Genomic DNA, 26,311 nt, shown 5'->3' on the forward strand with positions numbered 1-26,311 from the left:
GACAAAACCTAGGGCAGCCGATTCACTTTGGAAGTCCTGATTGTAAAGAAAAAACAGTTGAGAATGCTCCAAGAGCATTGCCAGAACGAACTAAAAAAAAAAAAAAAAAAGGAGCGATGCTATGGATAAATGTGATTTTTCCTACATGTAAAAGTAAATCTTTTTATCCGCGCCTTCTTCTGTTCCTCGCAAAATATCATCTCTCTATGACTTACAGTTCTCAAGAAATGGCTCCTTAAATCTCCTGAAATTTGAACTTTTTTGGGGGGGGGGGATCAATATCTGGGGAACGGTGACTAGTTGGACAATGGTCACCGATCACTATTTGGTACAAAACTGTTCACTATCCTCTTAGGTATTGATCAACACCAATAATATCATCTCTCTATTACTTATGGTTCCCGAAATATGGCTCCTTAAATCTTCTGAAATCTTTTTTGGATCAATATTTCGGGAACGGTACGAGTGACGCGAAAAATTCCATCACTTTCTCAGATAGATTTTGATGTTCTATCGAATGTGGAGGGCTCAAAATTGAAAAATTCGCAAATAACAGACAGACAGACAGAGAAAGACACACACACACACACACACACACACACATATATATATATATATATATATATATATATATATATATATATATATATATATATATATATAGACATAGAAAATTCAGTAACGAACTTTTTAAGTTCGTTGAAAATCATGAAGAACTTAATTAGTTAAAATCCAGACAGACTGTACCAGTCAACTAGGGATGCGCACGAGACGAGTCCAGACAGGATTTTCCTGACAAAATTCGAGTCGAGACAGGGCTCTTCCAATAGAAAAAAAATATATACATTTTTCGAGTCGAGATATCAGTTTTACAGCACATTTTCGAGACGAGACAGCCCACAAATCTTGTCTCGTGCGCATCCCTACAGTCAACACCTCCAGCGGGAGCAATAACGCTTAGTGCTACATAGAATAATTATAAAAACTAATAGGTTTCACTATCATAGTAGATATTATTATTATTATTATTATTATTATTATTATTATTATTATTATTATTATTATTATTATTATTATTAATAATAATAAAAATATCAAACAAATGTGTGGCGATGTACAGGACGTTCAGTAAGGTGTGCCGTCAGTCAAAGAAGGTTGGAAACTTCTGGTCTAACTTAGCGCTGAACACGTGGTAAGCGCCTATCTCTAAAAAGGTTATCAAGCTTTCTGTCATGTCTTTTATTCAGGTGACAATACAGTTTCCCTTCCAGCGCTGGGTGGACGCCGAAAATATGAGTGCACTGGCCAGGAATTGAACCCGAAACTTGTATTTTTTTACCCTGTCACATTAGATAGTGTGGATAATTAAAAGTAAAGTATTGTGTTATTCTTTTTTTTTCTTTCTTTCGTAATGTAATTGTGGATATTAACCACTGCAAAATTTGTGTCAAAAATTACGGACAATCAGTAACATGGGACCGGCCTCCCCCTTTTGGTGACTCCATCATCAATTCCCAGTCCATATTATTGTAGCTACAATCCTAAAGTTTGGACAGAAAACTCGTTTTGCAACGAAAACAAGAGATACGAAAGAATAGTTTTAAACAGGGGTCGAAGTAAGAGGAACTGCTGGGAGACTTCGTTCCCCCACTTCCGAAACAGTGTCTATGGCGTCACTTCACTTCCTAAAAAAATTACAATGGACAAAGATAGGCACGGGAGAGGTCATGACGTCATGCGTCCCCCCCTACCTATATATATTCTAATGATAGTTCAAACTTCTTTTTGCGAGGAATGTATAGTTTCTCATAATCCCCGAAATTAAGATGAAAATTAGTATGTAAACGCCTGATTAATAATAGTAGTTAAGCGTTTTTTAAAAGGAAGAGGTCAATTTCAATAATAGTTAGATTTCAGAACTCTTTATTTCGAAAATATCTATTTTCACTAATGTTATGCGTGTGAAATTCGGTATTTTAAAATGAAGGCATACGTAGTGCAGCGTTTCCGAAAATTCTGCTTCTGAAGGGAGAAAAAAATCTCGTACAATATTCAAGTTTTCAAACTTTATTCTTCCGTCCAGAGAACGGACGTTTCTGCTAGAATTCGAATAAAATTGGAAAAGTGGAAATAGTTTATATTCCGGTGTTTACAGTATACTAATTTGTATACGGAATGAAAAATTGAACTAAAAAGGGGGGAAAAATACACTAGAATTAGGAAGATTACTGTAGGTAATAAAAGCTATTGATGGAATATATATCAAGCTATTGAATTTAGTACGTCTATTCATGTCTTTGGTGTTCAGTTCACTGCAAAAATAAATAAATAAATAATAAAGAAACTACTTTTAGACACAGTAGGACACTGTACATTGTACCGACACTCTTTGAACGCCTCCAGATTACATATATTCACCCCCTTTAGATACTCTATTGTCCAAATATGTCCCAGATGTATGTACAAAATGTGCAAAATGTATGCCATCACTTTGTTTTCTGTTTGCCGAGAAGAAATGTTTTAAATACTTTGTCATATCATTCTAGACACTGTTGTTTGAGAATTAACGCTTTTGAACACGCGAAGCACACTTTATAAACACATACTTGATAAATTTTCCCCACAGTATCTCTACTAAAAGTGTTTAAATGGTGTTTTATTTTTTACAGTGTTGAGTTGTTGAGTGTATCAAGCATTAGGATTTATTGATACTTGATTTGTTGTAAACAATTTATTGACTTGTATTTAAAATAATAATAATAATAATAAACATTAACATTTTTCTACCAAATTTAATTTATTTTTGAACTTAAATTTTTCGGTGCTAATAAATCACTCCAAAGTTGTTTTCTATCAAAAACAGTACAAGACTTGCTGAAAGTAACCCTTTCGAATTAATTTTTCATTTTCTTCTTGGAGGTGGGCTTCAAAATTCTGAATTCTCCCACTCCTACCCATAAACTTAATTCTGTTTTGTCACTGTAAGTTTTTATTAGGTTATACTGTATTCTTCTCTTGTTCCATGTTCCTTTCCCGCTAGCCTAGTGGCTACAGCGTACGTCTTTGCTGCACGTAATCCTGCGTTCGATTCAAATCCCGGTTCGATTCGCATTTAACAAAAATTGAACGTCCTTACGATATTTCTGATTCCATCTGAAGGTGTAGATCCACGACTCATATGACCCGGGCGCTGAACACAGACGATAAGCTTCAACGACCAACAAACCTTCTTCCATGCTTTGCTCATACACGTATATAGTCGTAAATCCAGTATTTTTACAGGAGGGGGGCAGCAGCCTAATTTCAGATTTTGCTGCGGAAGGCAAAACCCTATGGGCCTTATGCAGAGTCGTTTTGACGCGTTATTAGTGCCATACTAAACAGTTCGACTAACATATTTTTCCTGCAGTAGTCAGACCTTTAGTATGACGCTAATCATACGTCAAAACGACTCTACATAAGGCCCCATATGTCTAGATTTTCAGGTTTCTCGTCAATATATTATTATCTTATGGATTAAAATATATACAAATGTCGAACTCAAGGGTTCCAATTGCCCCTCTTATAACCCCAAATGACGCCCTAGTATATAAAAAGAGAGAAATCCATTTACTTTGAATCTTCGATATTATATCAGAATACTACATCTTTGATGTTATATCAGAATACTACTATGTAAAACTGTGAGATGAAAGCCGTGAAAAATGGCGAAATTCAAAGGATACATCACGCCATTTTATAGTAAATATTTACTGTTTGATTAGCAGCTGCACTTCATGAATTGAGGAATAGTACACGTGCGGAACTAGCATTACAATACAAATGTGTTAAATATTATTGGAAGTGTCCTTTTACCATTCTTTCACGAATTAAAACCCGCGGAGCATTTCAAAAACAAGTTTCGGCATGACATTTATGGGGAAAGAGACACTTGTGATTCCAATTGTTTATATCGGGGTAGGGTTTTATTTTATCCACCGGAAGTTGGACTAAGAAGTTCGGATGGGCAGTCATGTTTCCCCCCGCCCTCTTCCTCTTTGTTGCGATATCCGGTGTGTAACAACACTCGACTCTACCAGTGCGGACGGCGTTGATAGACGCGCAATGCAAGCAGCGCCCTCAAAGCTCTCAGTGGTGCCAGGTGAGACAGAAGCAGCTTTCGTGAACTGCCGAAAGATGGCAGCAGAGAAGCTCTCTGTTGTGTAAGTTGTTCGTAACGCCTCGTTCGTTGTGGTAGGTGTTTGTTTCAAAGACCATGGTGCTACAGGTGTTGGAAAATGCGTCTTTCGAGGCGGACAGTGCCGGCTTTCTTTCAGGTAAAAATAAGCATTCTTTTTTCTTCTTTATTCTTTTGTTTCTGTGTTTTATGTGCTATAGTTCTGTTAGATGAATTGTGTTCTATTAGCATAGAAAAGGGATCACATGGAGTTATCTTAATTGTAAATAAACACGGAAAATATTTAAAAACAATTGAATTTTGCATTATTTTATTTATTTCTCATCTCGTAAGCATGTATTAATACAAATTCCAACTTAGAATTTCGTAGGATTCTTCCGTATATTTAGTTGAAAATGTTTATGTATACATTGGAAATTATCACATCATAGCGTTATTGATAGAGAGAAAACATACAATACCCGAGATACGAACATAATGATCTTAATGGATACTGAATATGTAAATCATAGGCCTACATAAAAATTGGAATTACTTTTCATTGACGCAATATTTTGCCGTTGCTGATGATGTCGAGTTTTGTTTCCTAGTGCGTGTGTGTTTACATGCGGTTCGGATTCATATTTAAAATGTGGGTTGCACGTCTCATATGCTCTTTGTGCTGAAGAGAAACGTCAAACTTCAAACTAACGTAACTTTTTTTTTTATTATTAATACGTAATTTCTGGAAGAAAATTCATTAATCAAAATTCGAATTGTTTCCTAACCACTCGAAAGCTAAAAGAATAAAGACGACATCACCTTATTAACATTGAGCACAAGTCCACTGAATCTATTACATAACAATAACATTTATATTTAAAGAAATAAATGGTGATTTTATTTTTCAAAAAAATAATATATATACACATAATTATATATCATTGCTAATATGTAACTGAAAATAAATTGGTGGAACATGCATCCGTGCATCTAATTCAATTGTACTTTAATTGGTACCACACGTTTTATTAACTGTATGATGTATTATTATTACCGGTATTATTATTATCCACTATACGTTGGAATGAAATTGTCACTTAGAAATCAGCTTTATTCAAGAATGCTACAATCCGATCAATTATATTCGTTAGATCATTTCTCAGTTTCATGAGCGCTGTGCAATAACTATTAGCAGTGGCGTATTTAGGATTTTGTTTCGGGGAGGTTATGCACATCACGTAAATAAACACTTATATTTATTTTACTTTTACTTTTTTCTATTTACTTTTGGGTGCTGACAAATTTTATTGAAATTGTACATATAACAAATTTATTTCGGGGGGGAGACTTGAGCCCGGTAGCCCCCTAAATAAGCTATTAACTATTACTAACAACTTTCATTTAAAGTAAGAACGATTTGCATAATATTAATACAATATAACATGCGTTTCCTGGGTAGGATTAGTTAAATATTTTAATATTATAGGAAATAAGCATCGTGCAAAAATTAAATAAACTTAAGTCGATATAAGTGGGCATAGAATTGACCGTAAAATTTAACCCGAACTTAAAAGCCAATTGAATAACATCGCGTCTCGGATTGTGTTGCGGACCGTAAAGATTGGTTTAAATTTGACTATCGCAGATCGATTGTATCGAATAAAGTCTGTTATCATTAGGATTTAATAAAAGAGACACTGACCAAAGCTTAAAACTTTATTTTAAATTATAATTTGTAACTGTTTCGGATATCTAGCATATCCTTCTTCAGACACGATCGAAATTAATGAAAATACAGACATATATATAAATGTTGTTATAACAGAGTTTTAAATTCTTTAATCGTCGTATATATAGCCATTGTTATAAAAAATTTAAATTCTTTTAACAGTCATATATAGAGTCATTGTTGTACTTTTTTATTTTTATTTATTTATTTTTCTTATTTACCGAGTCCTTCAGCCAATCCTATAAGTCTTCGTGTTCACTTTCCAATTCATCACTTCCTTCATTTTTGGTTCTTATAAGGGCCTTTTATTTTTATTTTTATTTTATTTTTTTTAAATTTTTTATTTATTTATTTATTTATTTATTTTTCTCTATGTTATTCAAACTTCCTTGCCATGATTCATTAATTGGTAAGCCCCCTGTCCAGTTCATCAGTTTATCTCTTCCTACCTTCTTTATCCAATCCGCTTCTTTCCACTTCCTTATTATCATTCTTTTCTCCATCTCCAATACTTCCGTCTTATCCCAATTAATTGCGTGATTCGTCTCCTTAACATGTTTGTATATGGCATTGGTATCTTTTTTCTTCCTAACATCATCTTCATGTTGTTTTATCCTTTCTTTCATTCTCTTTCCTGTCTCTCCTATATATGACATATCGCAGTCCTCACACCATACCCTGTAAATGACCCCTTCTTCCTCTTCATTAATCTTTGTAGTTCCTTTTCTATTCTTCTTCTTTATTGATCTTAATAAAGTTTCTCCACTCTTTCTATAAGTTCTGACCCCTCCTTTCTTCAATAAATTCTTCAGTTTCTCCGTCTCTTCTCCCATACTTTCTATTCCATGCCATTTTCCACTCTCATCCTCTTCATTCTTCTTTCTCCCTCTCTTCCTCCTCCTGCGTTCTTCTTCCTTCTCTAACACTTTCTTGCTGTAACCGTTCTTCTCTAACTGTCTGTAGAATTTCTGTATGCTCTCCTTCCTTCCTTCCTCTTCGTCCTCCATCATTTCTATTCTTCTTATCATATTTGTTATGAAATTTCTCTTTGTACTCCTATTCACGTCGCTCCTCTCATGGCAGTACACTCCCGCTGAGCACTCTTTCTGGTACCACCTCGTAACCAGGCCTTCTCCTTGTTTTATTATGGTCATGTCTAAAAAGTTTATTTTTCCATTTTCTTCCAACTCCATTTCCAAGCTTATGCCTTTTTCTTTATCTTCCACACTATCTTTGAAGTTCTCTAATTGTCTCCTAGTCCCTTTCCACAAGCCTAGACAGTCATCCACATACCTACAAAACATGATCAAGTTCTTACCCCCTTCTTCTTTCACCTTTTTCTCCCATTTGTTCATAATTATTTCTGCCAGTACTGGGCTCAGCCTCGAACCTATACTGATTCCTTTTCTTATTTTTACCACTTTCTCACCGATTATACAATAACTGTTTTCCCATATTAACTTCAGAGCCTTAACTACTTTTTCTTTTGTCCATCCTTTTATACTTTTACTACCCATTTCTTCCTCTATGACACTTATTATTGCTTCTCTACTAAGGCTTGGGAACATAGCCTTAACATCAAGACTAAACATAAGCTTTCTGCCTCCAATAAGATCCACTCTTCTTAACAATTCCTTGGCTTCTTCTGTGTTCTTCACTCTGCACGATTCTTGTCCTTCTCTTATGCTTTCACAAATCTCCTTCAACTCCTTCTCTAGTGGCTCCCAGTAGTTGCCTCTACAGTCTAGTACTGGTCTAAGCTTCACCTCTTTCTTGTGTAATTTTGGGAAACCTTTCATTCTTGGTATCCTTCCTTGTATATTTATCCATTTTTTGAAACCTCTTCCTTCTTTCATTACTTTCTTCAATAGATCATCTTCCTTCATGTCCTTATCCCCTATAACCTCATATGTATTGTCACATAAATCTTCCAGTTTCTTCTTGTACCATTCTTTCTCCATAACTACCACTGCTCCACCTTTGTGGTGTGAGGACTGCGATATGTCATATATAGGAGAGACAGGAAAGAGAATGAAAGAAAGGATAAAACAACATGAAGATGATGTTAGGAAGAAAAAAGATACCAATGCCATATACAAACATGTTAAGGAGACGAATCACGCAATTAATTGGGATAAGACGGAAGTATTGGAGATGGAGAAAAGAATGATAATAAGGAAGTGGAAAGAAGCGGATTGGATAAAGAAGGTAGGAAGAGATAAACTGATGAACTGGACAGGGGGCTTACCAATTAATGAATCATGGCAAGGAAGTTTGAATAACATAGAGAGAAAAAAAAAATAAATAAATAAATAAAAATTTAAAAAAAATAAAATAAAAATAAAAATAAAAGGCCCTTATAAGAACCAAAAATGAAGGAAGTGATGAATTGGAAAGTGAACACGAAGACTTATAGGATTGGCTGAAGGACTCGGTAAATAAGAAAAATAAATAAATAAAAATAAAAAAGTACAACAATGACTCTATATATGACTGTTAAAAGAATTTAAATTTTTTATAACAATGGCTATATATACGACGGTTAAAGAATTTAAAACTCTGTTATAACAACATTTATATATATGTCTGTATTTTCATTAATTTCGATCGTGTCTGAAGAAGGATATGCTAGATATCCGAAACAGTTACAAATTATAATTTAAAATAAAGTTTTAAGCTTTGGTCAGTGTCTCTTTTATTAAAACAATTAATCCAAAGCCATGAATAGTCTTACTATCATTAGGATATTATGGGTAGATAAATTACAAGCTTAATAAATTTTGTTTTAAGAAATTAAACTGTTATTTTAGTGACAGAAATATTTTACTGTTAAGACATCTCCAGCCAATAATATTTTTTTTAGATAATGGTGTTTTTTTATTATTATTTTTGTGTGAGTCTGTTGAAACATTATATTATAACATTATATTTTATTATACCAACTTATTTCTTTATTTTTATATCGCCGAAAAGAAGACTATTTTTGTTTGCGAGGAAAAAAAAAGTTTCGACATTCTGTTGAGTATCGCAGTTGGCAACCTTGTGGAAAAATCACAAAATGGCGGAGGAGACAAAAGAGCGGGAAATGTCTCTCATTTTTCCTGTTGCAACTATCTACAACACAACTAAAATATTGTTAAAATTTTGAAGTAGAAACCGAGAACGTATTTAGAAAATTGTACGAATACCGTTGATCTCAGTTATTTTGTACAACGGTTGGGCCGACATAAACTCTATCATCTTTTATATTTGTTCGTTTCTAACATTAAGTCTATTTGAAATATTTGTCAAATTAAGTGAAAGATAATATTTGTACAATATCATTTATTAGAAAGAACTTTCGTCTTAACGAGTTTGGCGCCTAAATAAAATAAAATGTTTTTTTTTTTCAAACATGGAGTATTTCATTAAATATATTTTGTAAAAACAACACTAAAGAATACTTATCCAGCAAAACGGTAATAATTTGTTTTTCCTATATAAGAGGTTCGCCTTCTCTACTACATATTCTAAATATTTGTTCCGTAAGGTATTTGTCTACCAGTTTTCATTTGAATAACCTTTTTGTACATCGAAGCTGTAATGTGGGACTTGATGTACTTTCATAAGGAGTGATGGTTTCACGGGGAGCCCCGGGCGAAGGGAGGATGTTTGTAGTACTGTTTTTCACCCCATCAAAGTCTTACGCAGGGGATGGGTCGTGGGGATCCGAACCTTACCCCGAAATTCGACTTTTCTATAAATTTAGTCTAATTATAGATGTAATTTCACAAATTTTATTACGATTTATGCTTATATTGAATTTAGATTCCACCAGAAATAAATTTCTGCTTAGGGTCGCGGTGGCTCAGTGGTAGAGCGTTCACCTCTGGTGCATGGGGTCCTGGGTTCAAACCCTTCTCCCGCCAAGTGAACTTTCTGGTGGACAAACACCGTGTGCGTGGCTTTTCTCGGGGTTCTCCCGTTTCTTCTCACCTTCTTCATTCCACCATTTCATTCATTACTCATCATCACCGTCTCCTTTAGTCCATCCGGCATAAACGTGGGACGTAAAACTCAAATAGGCCTATTTCATTTCATAAATTTCTGCTTACACATCTGATCTTGAAATTTTCTCCTGATGGAAATCTGAAATCACCACTGGTCAATAAGTACCGTATGCACAGACTTCTGGATTGGGGAAAAGATTGCAAATTTCTATAGCTGAGAGATTTATCTATTTCTAGAGCTTATTTATTAAGTAATGTTGAGTTTGAATTTTTAGTAGGCTGTAGAAATATCAAATGTGAAATTCTTGTACAATGCTGTGACTGCTTTAGTTTAACAAAGGACATAAAGTAGATATCCATCGGTAATTTTCATACATAGAATACGTGTGCTGAGCACAAGACAACCTTGTAATTACTGCTATATATGTATTTAATACATAAATACACAATTCGCGTGCTAAAATATGTATAAAGTTTAGAGCCTTCACCTGTGGTGCATGGGGTCTCTGGTTCGATCCTAGGTCGTGCCAAGGGGCTTTGTGGTGGACAGACACCGTGTTCATGGGTTTTCTCGGGGTTCTCCCGTTTCCTCGTACTTTACCCATTTCACCATTGCATTCATTTTTCATCACCACCCTCTTCTTTAGCCTATCCAGCATAAGTGTGTAATGTAAAACTTAAATATTTCATTTCATTTTTATACTGTAAACCATGTACACTAAAACAATGTCTGATATGGCTTGACTGAAGTGAACTGTCTCGTCTCGAAAAATGTAATTCTCGTATCAAAAAGAATCGAGACGAGATTAGAAATTTCTCGTCTCATAAAGAACACTAAATATGGACCGTCTACCTTATTTAGAGAGAAAAAAAACTACGTATTAGGGTGTATGTATATATTATTTTAAAGACATGAATAGTAAGAACAGTATATAGCCAAGCAGCTGGGAGAAGTGGAGGCACCTGTCGGTAGCTGTTGGTGTTCATGTGCGTATGGCGTATGTAGCATAATGATGCTATAAAGAGGCGTTGTGATCTTCCAGCTGGTGGCGCCACTGAGGGCAGGTGCCCACCCAGCAACGCTGTCCACGGTTGTTTTAGTTGAAAAACGCAAAGAGACACACAGAACCCAAGCCTGTCACCTGTTGAATTATGAGGAATAAACCCCAAAGGGCTGTGGGGTTATTTCGAGGAATTTGGGAAAAGGTTGCTGACATTCCACGTAACCGCATGTATATCATTATTATTTATTAATGCGAGCTTCTGCGTGTTTTGAAATTATTTCACTTGTAAAACAGCACCTTGTAGTGAAAATTACAATTGATAAAGACACATAATATACACTCTTGTTGGAGGATGATTAGGCGTTTGATGCTTCCATTTTGTTGTAGCACGTGCCAAAACGGAAATAAGTCCGTGAAAAATTCTAGGGCTTCATTATTTTAATAGTGTTTTACAGTGGTGGTATGCAGTGGCGTACATAAAATTTCATCAAGCGGGGCTTTTAAGTCTCCCTCCCAAGTTAGTATCTTTTTAGGATTTATATATATTAAAATGGTAAATGTATATATATATATATATATATATATATATATATATATATATATATATATATATATATATATATATATTTATAATATGTTGTTGAAAAGGAGGAGTTAAATCTAGAACACTCCCCTCTGTTTACGTCACTGGCAATACTTATGCTATTATCAAGTACAATTGTTTCATAGAAGAGGTTCTATAACATTTTGGATACTCTGGCGTAGGTTACAGCATCCTTCATGACAAAACATGTTCCTATAGAAGTGGTTTAAGCTTTGTGTTCGGCCGGGAGAAGGTATACATCTTTCAGTATACAGAAGTTTATTTTATTTTAAGTGTTGTCAACTTTACGAAGTGAAATTATGTGGAATACATATTGTACTTACACACTATTCATGTTAACTTTGGCCTTATCTTTGACTAAATGAATAACCAAACCATACTAAAGGTACTAGGCATTAACCTCTTAAGCGGGTAATTTTCAATCGTACGTTTATCACGTGTTGGGTAACTTTCCCTCTAGTAAACAAATAGGAATATTGTCAGTAAGTGGCAGGTTGTTTCGAACCAACTTGATGCGGATAAGCGATCTACACAAAGAGAAAAAGGTAAACAAGCTTCAAAGTCGCTTAAAAGCGGTTTACCCAATAAACGTTATATCGGCCGTGACGCTTATAAGCGGTCCACCCGCTTAAGGGGTCAATACTGACTTGTATTACATTTTCGGCAGTTTATCTTTACCGTTATCAGACACATTATCTGATAATGATCTGATGAAGTCGATGATATGTTGCCGAAATTGTAACAAGTTTTTATTAAGACAAGAAGATGACCAAAAGCAAACAAAGAGATGCGCAAGGAAAGAAACACGAAAGAAAATGAACAAAATGGAAGATCACCTGGTGGAAAATGTGCAGTATTATGTAATTAATTAATGAATAAAATAACAAGCGTTAGTAGGTGCACACAAGATGAAATATCTAGAATACCTCAAGCGAAAAAGGCATTTGAATAAAAGCTTGTAACCGAAAATATCGGCATAGAAGTGAAGGAGAGGCTTATGAAAGCATATGTATGAAGAGTGGCGTTGTATGGATGTGACATGGACTGTAAGGGAAGAAAAGCAAGATGATTATGAAGTGCGGTGTTGTATGGATATGAGACATGGATTCCAAGGGAAAAAAGACAAAAGCTTCTAACTGGAAATATCGACATAGTACAACTGAAGAAAAGGCTGATAAAATCGTATTTATGATTTGCGGCGTTGTATGAATGTGAGGCATGGACTTTAAAGGAAGGAAAACGGAGAATGAATGTCTTTGGAACGTGGTGCTACAGAAGAATGTTGAAAATTAGACGAGTGGATATCAAATGAAAGTGTGTTCGAAATGGTAGGAGAAAAGAGGAGGATACTGAGGAATATGTCAAAGAGAAGAGATATGATGATTGGACACATTATTGAGGTATGGAGAAATCATGCTCTTAGTTATGGCGGGAATGGCAGAAGGACGAACACGTGGAGAAGGGTCGCGATTGAAATATAAGGACAAAGTAATATAAAATACAAGGAAGAAAATTTTCATTGAAGTGGAAACTCGGTCTGAAGATAGGAAAGAATGGAAATTTCCGTCAAATCAATCAAGAGATTGAATACAAGATACAGGGCAGAAAATTTTTATTGAAATGGAAACTCTGTCTCAGGATAGGGAAGAATGGAAAGTTCTGTCAAACCAATCAAGAGATTGGTGATCAAAGAAGAAGAAAAAGAAGCTTTGTTTATATTTCGTTGTTTATTCATAAATATATTGTTTGTGCTCATGTATACAGAAGAAAAGTGCTGCCATACTTGTCTTCCCATTATTCTCATTTAAATCTAACATTGCTTTAATCTTTTGCTGCTTTTGAGGTTTCTGTTGGATCCAAACAAATCATAAAAATTCTATATACACCATTTGAAAATGTGTTTTTACTATCAATTCGGCTTCCGCTGAAGTTGTATCAAGTCAGTTCCTTATCGACCCACAAATATTTCATGATCGAAAAAAAATGAATCTACAACAGATAGATAGAAGATGAAAACTATACAAAAGAAGGCAAAGAACTATTTTCTAGAATTATCCTTACACCTTACGCACTCACAAAACTTCCATTTTCTGTCCAAACGAAACACCTAATCTCAAGTTTCAACTACATATATATTACAATATAAGAATTTTGGAATAATGAACACCGCTGTGACTCAGTGGTGTACACTAATTTCATCAAGGGGTGGTTCAAAGACTTAAGTTCACATCCTTGATTTTTTTAGGTATTGATAATTTTATCAACGAGAATCTTTCTGGTTCATGACACCCGTACCACACGCTATGATCAACAGTTAAAATGTAATATATATATATATATATATATATATATATATATATATATATATATATATATATATATATATATATATATATATATATATATATATATATATTAAAAAAACTCATTATAATTGAAATTTGGCTTTTTATATGCATAGCTAAAGATAGAAGGAAACAAACAATCTCTTGAAAAAAAATATAGTACTTCTGTGTATAAACCCGAAAATAGGCACAATATGAAAATTATGACATTTGCCGATCAATTTTTGGCTTTTCACCATAGTCGTTTTCTCGTTATTTATCTAAACAGACTGTAAGCGTATTTAGAACCTTTCAAATACGAACATTTCATTCAAAGTTTCCTGAGTAATAGTTAACTTTAAACAATGTTATATAGTTCTTATTAATTGCATTCAATTATGCAGTGAATGAGTGACCCAATCTGCTGCGAGATCTCGAAAGTTACAATATTATGGTTAGAATGCTCATCGAAATATCATTATTCTAAAATCTAGGTGGAAAAATTAACAAAAATTTTGTCAGGTTAAGATAAAAAAAAATCTAGCCTCCGAAAATATAATTGATTAAATTTAAAAAATATATTAGAAAAAATATAACGGTTAAAATTAATTGATTAAAATTTGAATTAAAAATTACAATTTTCACTACTATCCGATGAAGGTTGTCTTCAGTCTTGAAAGCTAATGTAAAATTTAGTGGATAAATTAAGGGTATGGGAAGATTAGTCTAGTACGAAAAGTTAGTTTCCCAACAAAACTGATAAGTAATAAACACTAAAATTAAATTATCATGAAACTCAGAAATATTCATTTCAGACGATTTTAAAAAAGAAAAGAAGCAGTTGAAACATTCAATTGCTTGAATTAAAAATTAAAATTTTTAATTGGTTAATTTAATTTTTTTTTTTTTTCAACGGATTAAGCCTGCTAAAATCTACTACACGTTTCCATAAAATCTAAGTAATATTGGGCTCTGTGCCATGATTCGTATATTATTGCATCATTATATACGAACAAAGATGCTTATACTTGCGTGTCGTTTAGATCTAAAATATTATGCAAGATGAAATTTATGTTGATTTGTTAGCGTCTATATATTCTTCAGATAGAACTTGCAATGAGTTCTTAAAATTATATTCTGGTAACCCTTTAACGTTTATCAGTATATTGTTTGTGACAGAGACAGTCTTTTCAAAGATTTTACCCATAATGTGTGTGTGAATAAACTCTCTGGAACGACCAGAAATTGTTGCCACTTAAATACGGTCTGTCTCTTTCTTTAATCAAGTCGGTTGCCGTGGAAGGAAGATCGAAAGAAAGAAGAATCATCCAAAAATTTAAGGTTATTTTCTTTGTGACGTCATTCAGAGTTCTTTGTTGTCCGTGTATGTAGGGTGCGGGGGTCGAGCAATGGTCGCTTCAGTGGGTATTGTTCTTTTGGCTGGTAAAAGAGCCTTACATGGCATTGTTCTCGTGTGTTTTCCCACGGGCTGATTACGGGGCAAATGCAAAATGTTCTTCAACGAGCGAGTGAGTGACTTCCAGCCGCTGTGTCCACTTGGGAGCTTCACATATCAGCGCGGTCGACGAGAAGTTGTTGTCAAAAGGGGCAGCAGAAGAAATCGCTCTACTTTCAACAAAATTTGGGTTGAACTCGGCAGTTTGGAGACATGACAAGCGGATAGTGAGATATACGTACTTAAATCTGTTGTTTGGTGTTTGCAGAAAAATTTTTGTGAAAGGAAAACATTCAAGTACAATTCGCATGGAAAGAACGCACTTCATCACTCGTTTGACAACGCGTTGTTATAGTAAGGAAGCGCGGATATCTTTTTGACTGTTTCACTATATTCATGACAGAACGTTTCCTTAAATTATTTGGATAATTCGGTGCGAATTCTTCCTGTGACACATACGCGTAGTGTTCTAGTTTGCTGTGTTCAATAAAGATGTGTCCTCATGTGTTAACAAGTGATGGTGTTTTGTTTAATTAGAGGTACATAGTTTTATTTTACTTAAAATAGTAAATTTGGTATTGTGAGGATGTCGAAAAAAAAAGTATTAACCGACTATCAACTTGGTTTTGTTTTTCGTTTAGAAAAAAGGCGTGTCTTGTCTACAGAATGTGTTGTGTTTGTAGAACAAGGATACGCACTTAGAAAACACAATATATATAGTACTTCGGGGAGTACAAAGGAAGTTGTTTTTTTTTTTTTTTTTGTCTTTCTCTGTTTACCTCCTTCCAATGATTCCCGGTACTCTTTGATTTTTTTTCCCCTTTCTAGTTGTGATACTTTCGCCTCTAAGATCATCACATCACTTGAAACAATTTTCAGCTGCCCCTCCCATTGTGTGTACATACAGATATAATGTGTTCTAATGTTTGTTTGTTTGTACGAGAACACCTCTTTTTGCTTATACGAAATGATCGCTTCACGAGTTATTATCGTTATTACATGATTCACTGAGAATTTTTTTTTTTTCTTGTTTCTATTTGCAGGTGGGTACAGCCACCTAAAGAGTCCTGTATACCAAAACAGGGAGGCGGAGTGCGGGAGGGATGGATCGCCGTCCCCCGCCAGTGGATTCGTAGTGTTGAGGAATCCGGGCTACCAGATTAAAGAAGGTGAGCTAGTTCATTTTTAATTTGTAGGATTAACTATGCATGTACAATACATTGTATCCCAGAATTAACCAGTTGAGAATGCTCTGAAGAGCAATGCCAGTACTAACTGAAAAAGAATTAATTTTTCTTATTAACTTCTACAGGCTTTATACCAATTGTCCTATGTACTTTATTATTATACTCATTAAACAATTCTTGTAATATATCTGTTGTAATCTGTTGTAGTCTTGTAATCTATCCATTTACAATTTCCTTGAGTACTAAATTTTTTCTACGTGTTTTCTTTAAGAGTTCTGTTAAAACATTCTACAATATGTTGTTTTACGAAAACACATGTTCAAAATGGAGAGCTTAAAATTGAAAAATTCGTAAAATACCATCTCTCTATGACTTTCGGCTCCCGAGATATGGATCCTTAAATATCCCGAAATCCGAACTTTTTTGGCCAATATCTGGAGAACGGTGGCCAGTTGGCTAGTGGCCACCGGTTACTATTTGACAGCAAAATGTTCACCATCCTTTTAGGTTTTGATCAACGCCAATATCATCTCCGTATGTCTAATGGTTCCAGAGCTATGGCTCCTTAAATCTCCCAAAACCGGAACTTTTTGGCCAATATCTCGGGAACACTAAGAGTGATGCGAAAAATTTCATCACTTCTTTGAGAGAGGTTTTGATGCTGTATCGAATAGAGAGCTCAAAATTGAAAAAATCGAGAATAACACACAGACACAGAGAATTCAGTAACGAACTTTTTTAGTTCGTTGAAAATTGGCATTAAAAGCTTTAATTGTTAGTATTATAATGAAACAGCTATAACCAGGGTCGACTAAATTTATGATGAGACGTATTAAGGCAACAAGAAATTTCCTTGATGCCTTACCATTATCAAAAATATCGATTATGAATAATCCTTGCCTTCTTTCCTCATCCAGACGTACATAATACTTATACAAGTTGTTTTTTTTATTTATTTATTTTTAGCCGTATATTACTCAATCTGTGAGTGTACTTAGATTATGAGTGTTCTTCGTGCTAGTCAGAAGGCATGGAACAAATTATTTTAATATCCTAGGATGTCACTCTCATAGAAATGGGATGAAAAAATTATTGAACCAGTCATTTTGTTTGCCCTGTATAGTGGCCGCTTAATTCGTTAGTTAATGGCTATGGCCCTGATGGCTTCAACATTTAATGAGTATTTTCCAGAAAGCCTTGATGGAATTCCGGTACATTCAGTTTCATGTTCACAACTTTTTTTTTTTCTTTTTAATGAACTTACAGCAAGAAGAGTGCAATGCCCGCCCTTGAGTATAATGTAGTCATGTAAAGCAGAGGAATTACGCGGGTTTTGTTCCAAAATAAAAGTCCATAAAATTACGGTATTGTATATGAGTATTGAATAAAGTACAAGGTTGACGTCTTTTTGACATCTCTGGCCAATATCTAGACAAGTCTGAAACAGTTCAATTTTATCCATTCGAGGCCTTTACGCTAATGTGTTTGGTTCCTTTCTGGACTAGAATTTCCTAGCTTATAATTCAAATGGCTTTGTCATTACTTTGTGACATAGAAACCACAAGAATCCAAGTCCAGACTAAGCACGTTGACTGTTCAACTATATGTGTATTTCTACTGCATCGATCTCCATAACTCGACCTTTCGTATTTGCGAACCTCTACAAGTCGAAGTTTACCTCGAAAGTCGAACTTCTCTTGATGTGGTCTCGATAGCTCGAAGCTATACCTGTATTAATTTTACGTAACTCATTGTTGCTAATGTGGATTGTAATTCTGTTTTACTCATGTCTAGTATTTTATTTTTATTAGTCACCTTATTTAATTTAAGGAACTTTTACAACTTCGAATTATAGAGGTTGAATGAATAAAACTTCGAGTTATAGAGGTTGAATGAATAAAACTTCGAGTCATAGAGCTTATGTAGTAACTTTTCATGAGGAACGCGGAACCTCGATATCTCGAATTTTGGTTTTGGCCATCTTGCTAATTCGAACCTTGATTACTCGAAAAACTCGATAATTCGAATTTTTATCTATTCCCTTTGCATCGAGCTATCGAGGTCTCACTATATATATATATGACTAAATATTAAGAGAAACCGTGAGTACAAATAGAAAATGGTGTTTCGGCGGAAATAATAACCATAAATTAGTAACTGCTCAGTCATCTCTATGCTGTGCCTGTTGATAATGAATCGTGGAATCGAGACGTTGACCACCTACACAGTTAGCAGTCGACGATGACAACGAGAATCATTCACTGAACATTTCTTTTTGTTCAGAGGAGCAAGGAACGTCTTGTTGGACTGAACCGTGTATATTTCGTATATTATAGACGAACAGATGTTGAGAGTTCACAATTTGTGTACATATAAATACTTCAGAAACAGGACAAGTATCGGTATCAGGTTGAAAATCTAGACATATAGATCAGTGGTTCTCAACCGGTGTGTTGCTGAGTACCATCAGATGTGTCGCGAAATGTTATGAGTTTCGTGCGCAATCATGAAGCATTTAGTAATTAGTTAAATCAATTTGGAACATACTGTACTACTCAACTCCTCGTGTGTTAGCAGCAATCCTCAGTACAACATACAAACACCATTTATAATAATAATAATAATAATAATAATAATAATAATAATAATAATAATAATAATAATAAAATTGAAAGATTATGTCGTCATACCATAAGCGTTTAGTTAAGCGTGTCAAGTCAAAAAAGTTTGGAGACCAGTAATGGCCAATTTGTTATGGACGAAATGAGTACCATATTTGGGGCTCTTTTTTTATTTGCCTTGGCCTTTCCTTAGACGACGGTTCACTGAATATGTCTAAGTCATATATTTTCTGAACCTTCCTTCTATCCTGCGTATCTTACTTTTTGTTTTATGAGTGTAGGCCAATTAGGGACTGAAATTCGTACATGTAAAGATAATTCTATGAAATGTACATTTTTTTCTGAAACTCAGTTCGGTAGCAACCGGTTCACCGTGTAGAATCGGCTTCGTAACCAAGAGGTTAAAGAAAATGTGTTCAGATTTAAAAATCAAATTTCGATTCAGTTATATTCTGATGGCCAGCTACACTCTTACTGTTATGTTCGGAGTTTAAAAAAAAAAAATAACGAACAAATTACATACTCGTTCATTTTTATTCGTACGTTGGATGAAACACACTCGCGGGTGGCCCCGTGTAACGTAGTCACTAGCGCATTCGCCTTTGGTGCGAGGTATCCCAGGTTCGATTCCCGGTGGTGACACGGTCGAAAAGGTGTAACAGCTTTCTGAGACCAGTGAAGCTCATCCTGTTTTCCTTATCCACGTCATGCGAATGCCGGAATGGTTTTCTAACATACAGGTCCCTAGAGTTTGATTTATTTGCATTTCCTTTTACCCTTCATTCATCACTCAAAATCATTAGTAAGATGAATAAATATTTAAAAATAGAAAGTGTTTATGTCGAGTAGAATGTTATTTAATTTCATTGTAGAATTCCATTCCACGGACAGATTAGTATTTTACATAAGTTTCCTCGTGGTTATGAGGTTAGCTTATGTGCCTTTGTAACGGAATACCCGGATTCGATTCCCGGCGGGAGTACATGTGATTGGAATCCCACGTTAAGCTGTAGGTACACGTCTCATATAGCCTCGCTCCTGAAAAGGGACGCTAAACTCAATTCCAATTCAATCCAAGTATTTTGTATCCTGAGCATTATACTAACCCGCTAATCTCAACAGTAGACCTATTGCGGGTAGTCTATCTAGAAAGGATAACTTCCCTAAGAATACATGGGGAGTTGAGTTGATGTTAGTTTGTCGTCCCTTTCAGCAGCGAGGCTATATGAGACGTGGACCTACTGATTAACGTGGAATCCGAACCACATGAGCTCCCGCCGGGAATCGAACCCGGGTCTCCCACGCCAAAGGCGCGTACGCTAACCGCTTAGCCACGAAGGAGCTCAGAATACATGGGGAATCGTTTTTGTTTGTCCATATTTTGGGATCAGTTAGATGGATCATCTCCCTGAACGAGCTCGATTCCTGATTTCTGCACAGAGAAAAAAATCAACGTATGTGGAGTACGGATAAACGTAGGTTACATGCGTGAATTCTGTAGTTTTTGGACTTAACGTACGGCTTTATGTAACACCCTGCAGTAAGCGTGTAACTGAAAAGGTATGTTTTTTAATACTTTCCGTATAAGTGTTCCATCTATACATACTTTCCCAACTGTATATAAGCGGTCAGGATCTCACATACAAATGGACGTATTTAACATATAGCTGACGTATACGTATGTAATATACGCAAAGACTGTTAAACGTCATACATCCTGCAGTAACATGTAAACGGAAAAATGGCGGTACGTATGTAGCATATGGATAACATGTGCTCCGTACGGATTTCCGTAGTAAACATAAGGATTCCGTATAGTTGTACAATACACCGCTGTCCGGATAACAGATTTTTCTCAGCGTGACTCTCTACATCCTGGCCAAAATTGATGGCGATCCATTAAATAGTTCTTGAGATTTTGTTCCTTCCGGACGGGCACACGGACAGATAGATAGTTTTTTATAAACCAGACCCCTTTAAAAAAAACTGTTATAAATAATTATCGTTGTTGGGTTATAGTCAATAGCACCTTAATTGCTATAAGACGGTAATATCACTCTGAACTATTTACGTTTATTTCCGACAGTAGCGACACCATACGGCGAGCTGCAAAGTTTTTTTTTCCCACCAAAATTGACGGACACTTGTCACTTTTAAACTGATTATGAAGTAGATTTTCTTGAAACTTATACTAGGTTTTAAGGAAAGATACCTTAATGGTTCGCATGATGTTTCTCTAGTTATTGCCTTGCGACCGAGTCATAGCATATAATCCAGCAGCTAGGAAAGTCCTGTTGGGAGTTTGAGAGCCAGAAGGTTTGTTTGTTTTACCGAGTTCTACTATCTTTAGTGTTCTAAAAAAAATTGGTCACATGTTCTGAATCATGGTCATTATTGCGCAATGGCCGCCATCTTGAATATTCCTTTCGTATTCACTGCATTTTTCTTAAATACATCTAGCTCAAGCTGTAATTGTCGCAAAGTTATCAGTTATACCTCGTTCGATTTGCAATAGTATAGGCTTTTAGGTGACGTTATTCACTTGTCAGTAATACACACAAGAGGGAAGTAAAGGAAGGAAATTTTGAAAATTTCCCTCAAAATTTTCCCTTTTACCGATTTTTTGCTATTGTTATATGGCAACGCTGGGTTCTAGGCGAGAAAGAAAAATTACATACATTTCCTGTAATGTGATAAATATATGCTGAAAGTTTTGTCTTGATTGATTCACTAGCAGAGGAGTAATAAAATATTTTCTATTTTATGATTTTGGTCGCTCTAACAATCTTTGGATTTAATGAAAGTACTTTTGTCACATAGAAAGACCTCCAGCTCAGACTGTAATTGCCGCAGAGATACAAATAATATCAAGATCTACTTTTAATGATATAGGCCTTTAGGTGGCTTGCCAAAAGTGCGTATGGGAAGAATCAAAAAATGTGGAAAATACGCTTAAAAGTTTCTATTTTTCTCTGTAGCACATAAATACAAGAGGAAATTTCTTGGTACGTAGGTTGGTAGCACTGTTGGAGTCTTGACTATGACCAAAAGTCGAGGTTAACGTCGAAGCCTTCAGTAAAGCGAAAATTAATGATTTAAAGGTAAGTGATTCCAGATTTTCTTCCTTATAAAATACTGGTTGTTACTCTTAATCTATAGAATATAACACATTGACCGAAGTCCAAAATTTACGAAAGATAGCTTAAATACGATTTATATCTCAAATTGATGTACTACGTCAAGATCAAGTGCTAGCAAACAGGACTATTATTAGGGCTAAAGGACACCGTGTTCCCATACCTCCATCAATAAAACCCAACATTCCTCTTCGAGGTGCTATGGACAATTTCGACAGAGAAGAAGCTACATTTTTAGGAATGCATAGAACACACGACACAGTACTTGTCTTGTTTCGAGATCATCATCTGAGTGATAAACTTAACGTCTCGTTAGAAGAACCTGATAGTCCAGAGAGATATCTGGGAACGTTTGACATTAATGTCACTTCACGAACTCTAACTAAAGATATAGATGCCCCAAAACTATTGTACTACACAAAGCCAAAAACAAAGTGCAGTATCCTCAGTACTTTCGTTCCTAGCAATGACCTAATTATAGCAAATGAAATAAAACAGCCAGGCAGAAATTTAGATCTCATATGGTTTCTTTCAAGATTTCTTTAAAAAATTCAACGTACCTCAATTAGATTTCCCTCAGGAAGTTGAGATTCCCTCTAGAAACGCTTTTACGGTGTATGAGTGCACTGTCTGAACATCCATCTCACATGACCATTACGGGATATACTCCAATACTACCTATCCTGCAACTCAGTATGACTATTTATACAACAATGTGTAATTTCCAAGATATCTTGCACCAGTTAAATGTCGAAGAGAGTTCACTGTGGTGTGACGAAGGCGTATATCATATAGCTAAAGAAATTCAGCTTCTTCAACCCGAAAAGTTTTCCAACATATTTCTTGGCCTTGGAGGATTTCTTCTTCATAAAATCGTGCTTGCATGTATTGGTCTATACCTCAAGAGCAGTGGAGCTTTGGAAATTCTTGTTCAGACTGAAACCATGGGTCCACACACTGTTGAAAGCACTTTAAAAGGAAACTACTATAGCAGGGGAGTTAGAGCAATAGGAATGCTTTGTGAAGTGATGGGAACACTGGAGCAGAAGGCGTTCATGGAACAGATTAACATAACTAAATACTCCGAATTGTTCTCAATAGTAAAACGCATACAGTTATCAGTGTATGAAGAACAAAGTTTATCTAAAGAAACTAAATGTGCTATCAAAAATCTGAGTGCCATCAGAATGGACTTTTTGAGAAATTTAGAGAAAGTGGAGCACAAAAAAGTGAAATGTTTGCTTATTGGGATCAGTTTGTCTCCACACTTGCTCCTCTTCTCCGAGACTTAATTCGAGCGGACAGAGAAAATAACTGGGGCTTGCATGTGTGCAGCCTAAGAGAGTATTTGCCACTTTTCTTCTCATTTGACAGAACAAATTATGCACGGTGGTGTACTCTATATTACCACGATTGCTTAAAACTAGAACAAGAACATCGTCTGATCTATAATGAGTTTAAGAACGGTCATTTCACAGTTCAACATAGTAACAATAGATTTAGCAGCGTTGCATTGGATCAAGCACTAGAGCAACACTACAATAAGCCAGCCAAGGGATCTGGACGCATAATCGGAGTAACCAGACAAAAAGAAGCCGTGACAAAACACGATCTTATCAAACATGAGAAAGAAAATATAACATACTTTTTAAGACGGTTTTGTGGCCTTAATGAAGACGATGAATATGCTCTTCATCATGAGTTTTCGAAGTCTTTAACAATTCAAGAGCAGCAAAATATTTCAGAGATGATAACTCTTGTGCTTGAGAGAGGAAATCCCTTTTCGAAAGTTGATAGTTGTGGAATTTCTAACATTATAAGTGGAACAAAAATTGATCAAGTAATAGCTGAGTACTTACTCTCTATACAAGGAAAAGGAGATACTAGCTACAAAAACTTCGTTCAAGAAAGGCTTATTGAAAAATTCAAAGGTATTCTAGATCCCATACATAAACAATTTCCAAAGACAAAGAAACACATGTCTGCAACCGAGACGACACTCCAAGAAACAAATAATAGCATGTTCCGGTCCATAGAAATAGCATGTTAAAGAAATTTCGATATTGAGACAGTACTAAAATACGAGTTTACATGTACATCGTATTATCTAACAGATGATGGGTTCTTAAAGAAAGCAGATAAAGCACAACTTAGCAAAGAACTTGAAAAACACTTTTTAAATAAGAATGATGTAGTTAGTCATCTACCAACGCAGGAAACGAGAGCAGCAATAGGGATTGACTTTATGGTATACGCGCGAAAAGTCTATGCCAAACGACTTATGTGTAAGATGTTTGGAGACTACGTTGACTATTTGTGGAAAATATTTTTAAAACACTCCGAAGGTTGTTTGCGCACTGACATAGTGTTTGACTTGTATCAAGATAAAAGTATCAAAAACTGGGAGCGACTGAGGCGATAAAAAATGTTGATCCTATTGATGTGATTCCTAGTAACCCAAATGCACCCCTTCCTGTCAACATGGATACTTTTTGGGCTTCAAGCCAGAACAAAGCACGTTTGCAAGAACTCTTCATTGAGTGGATTGTCGATCAAGGAAATTCTATAAAATCTTTCGGTTATGTTTGTGACCTCCTCCCAAATACAAAGCTATACCTGAAATTAATCAAAGGATCTGTTAGTTTGGTGCCAGATCTTTACTGTGAATGTGAGGAAGCTGATAACAGAATCATGAAACACATCCAACACGTGGTCGAAACTGACTCCATTGAAAGAGTTATGATTGCCTCAGTAGATACAGATGTTATGATTTCCGCACTATATCATTTCAAACAGAGTTATAAAAAATGTGACCTGAAAGAACTGTGGGTTCTCACGACCATCTATGAGGTACATACCACTTCACAAAATGACGGAGAACATGGACGACACATTTTTATATGTTCTTCCTGCTGTTCACAGTTTAAGTGGTTGCGATACCACAAGTAAGGTTGAGACAAAACTTAAGGGCACTTAAAACAGCAATGACATCAGGAACCCTGTTGAACAATTTTGGGGTTGCTCCCTTGGATGAAGGAATGATACAAAATGCCGAGCTTTTTATCGCAAAAGTACTTGGTTCATCAAAAACAAACTGTGATATGGTACGATTTGAACAATACCACAAAGCAAAAGCTATCAATTTTTCTCAACTATGTCCACCATCATCAATGATAGTCTTTCATATACAGCGTGCATATCTTCAGTGCTACATATGGATGACTGTGCTGAATGAAGCCCAACCACTGAATCCACTAGAGTATGGTTACATAGAAGAAGCAGGATATCTTAAGCCAATAATGAGGACTGGATATTCAGACCTCCTGAATTTGACTCTCCTTGTATGTGCAAGACATGTGCAAAAGTTAATGTTTGTCCTTGCAGAGTGAAACAAATACCGTGTTGTCCATTCTGTAAATGTAAAGTGAAGAATATGTGTGTAAATGTGGGATCAAAGTGTCAGTTTATCAGACATTTGTGGACTATTATGTAAGAAGAAGAATAAATTGCTGTTTGAAAATATCACTTGTTATCAAATTTGGAACACATTTCTTAATTACGAAACATGAAATGTTACGATTTTTTTAAAAAAATCCATGTCTTCACTTGTGAATTAAATATTGGGTATTAATGTTTAGTGAATTTCTAGTAGTTCCACTTCTATTTTTTAGTGTTTCCACATCATTAAAGGAAAATATTTCGTGTGAATTTTATATTTATTTCCCATATACTTCCTTGTCATAAGTTATAATGGCACATATGTTAGATTAATCCACACCATTTATTACTCTAATCAAACAAATTATAAAACGAAATATTATTTGTACCTCTGCGGCAATTACAGTCTGAGCTGGAGGTCTTTCTATGTGACAAAAGTACTTTCATTAAATCCAAAGATTGTTAGAGCGACCAAAATCATAAAATAGAAAATATTTTATTACTCCTCTGCTAGTGAATCAATCAAGACAAAACTTTCAGCATATATTTATCACATTACAGGAAATGTATGTATTTTTTCTTTCTCGCCTAGAACCCAGCGTTGCCATATAACAATAGCAAAAAATAGGTAAAAGGGAAAATTTTGAGGGAAATTTTCAAAAT

At 35.2% G+C, this 26,311-nt stretch overlaps 1 protein-coding gene across 6 annotated transcripts in view; it reads left to right on the forward strand.

The window, feature by feature from the left end:
- Positions 1-26,311, forward strand: part of pnt (ETS transcription factor pointed) — a 416,779-nt gene that overhangs the window by 364,400 nt on the left and 26,068 nt on the right. For all 6 annotated transcript variants that reach the window (XM_081730015.1, XM_081730014.1, XM_081730010.1 and 3 more), the window contains one exon: positions 16,309-16,434. In XM_081730015.1, the coding sequence (XP_081586141.1) occupies positions 16,309-16,434 (126 nt within the window). The remainder of the gene's footprint in view (positions 1-16,308; positions 16,435-26,311) is intronic.

This window comes from Thermobia domestica, chromosome 11, assembly GCF_964235325.1.
Source record: "Thermobia domestica chromosome 11, izTheDome1.hap1.1, whole genome shotgun sequence".
Lineage (NCBI taxonomy): Eukaryota > Metazoa > Arthropoda > Insecta > Zygentoma > Lepismatidae > Thermobia > Thermobia domestica.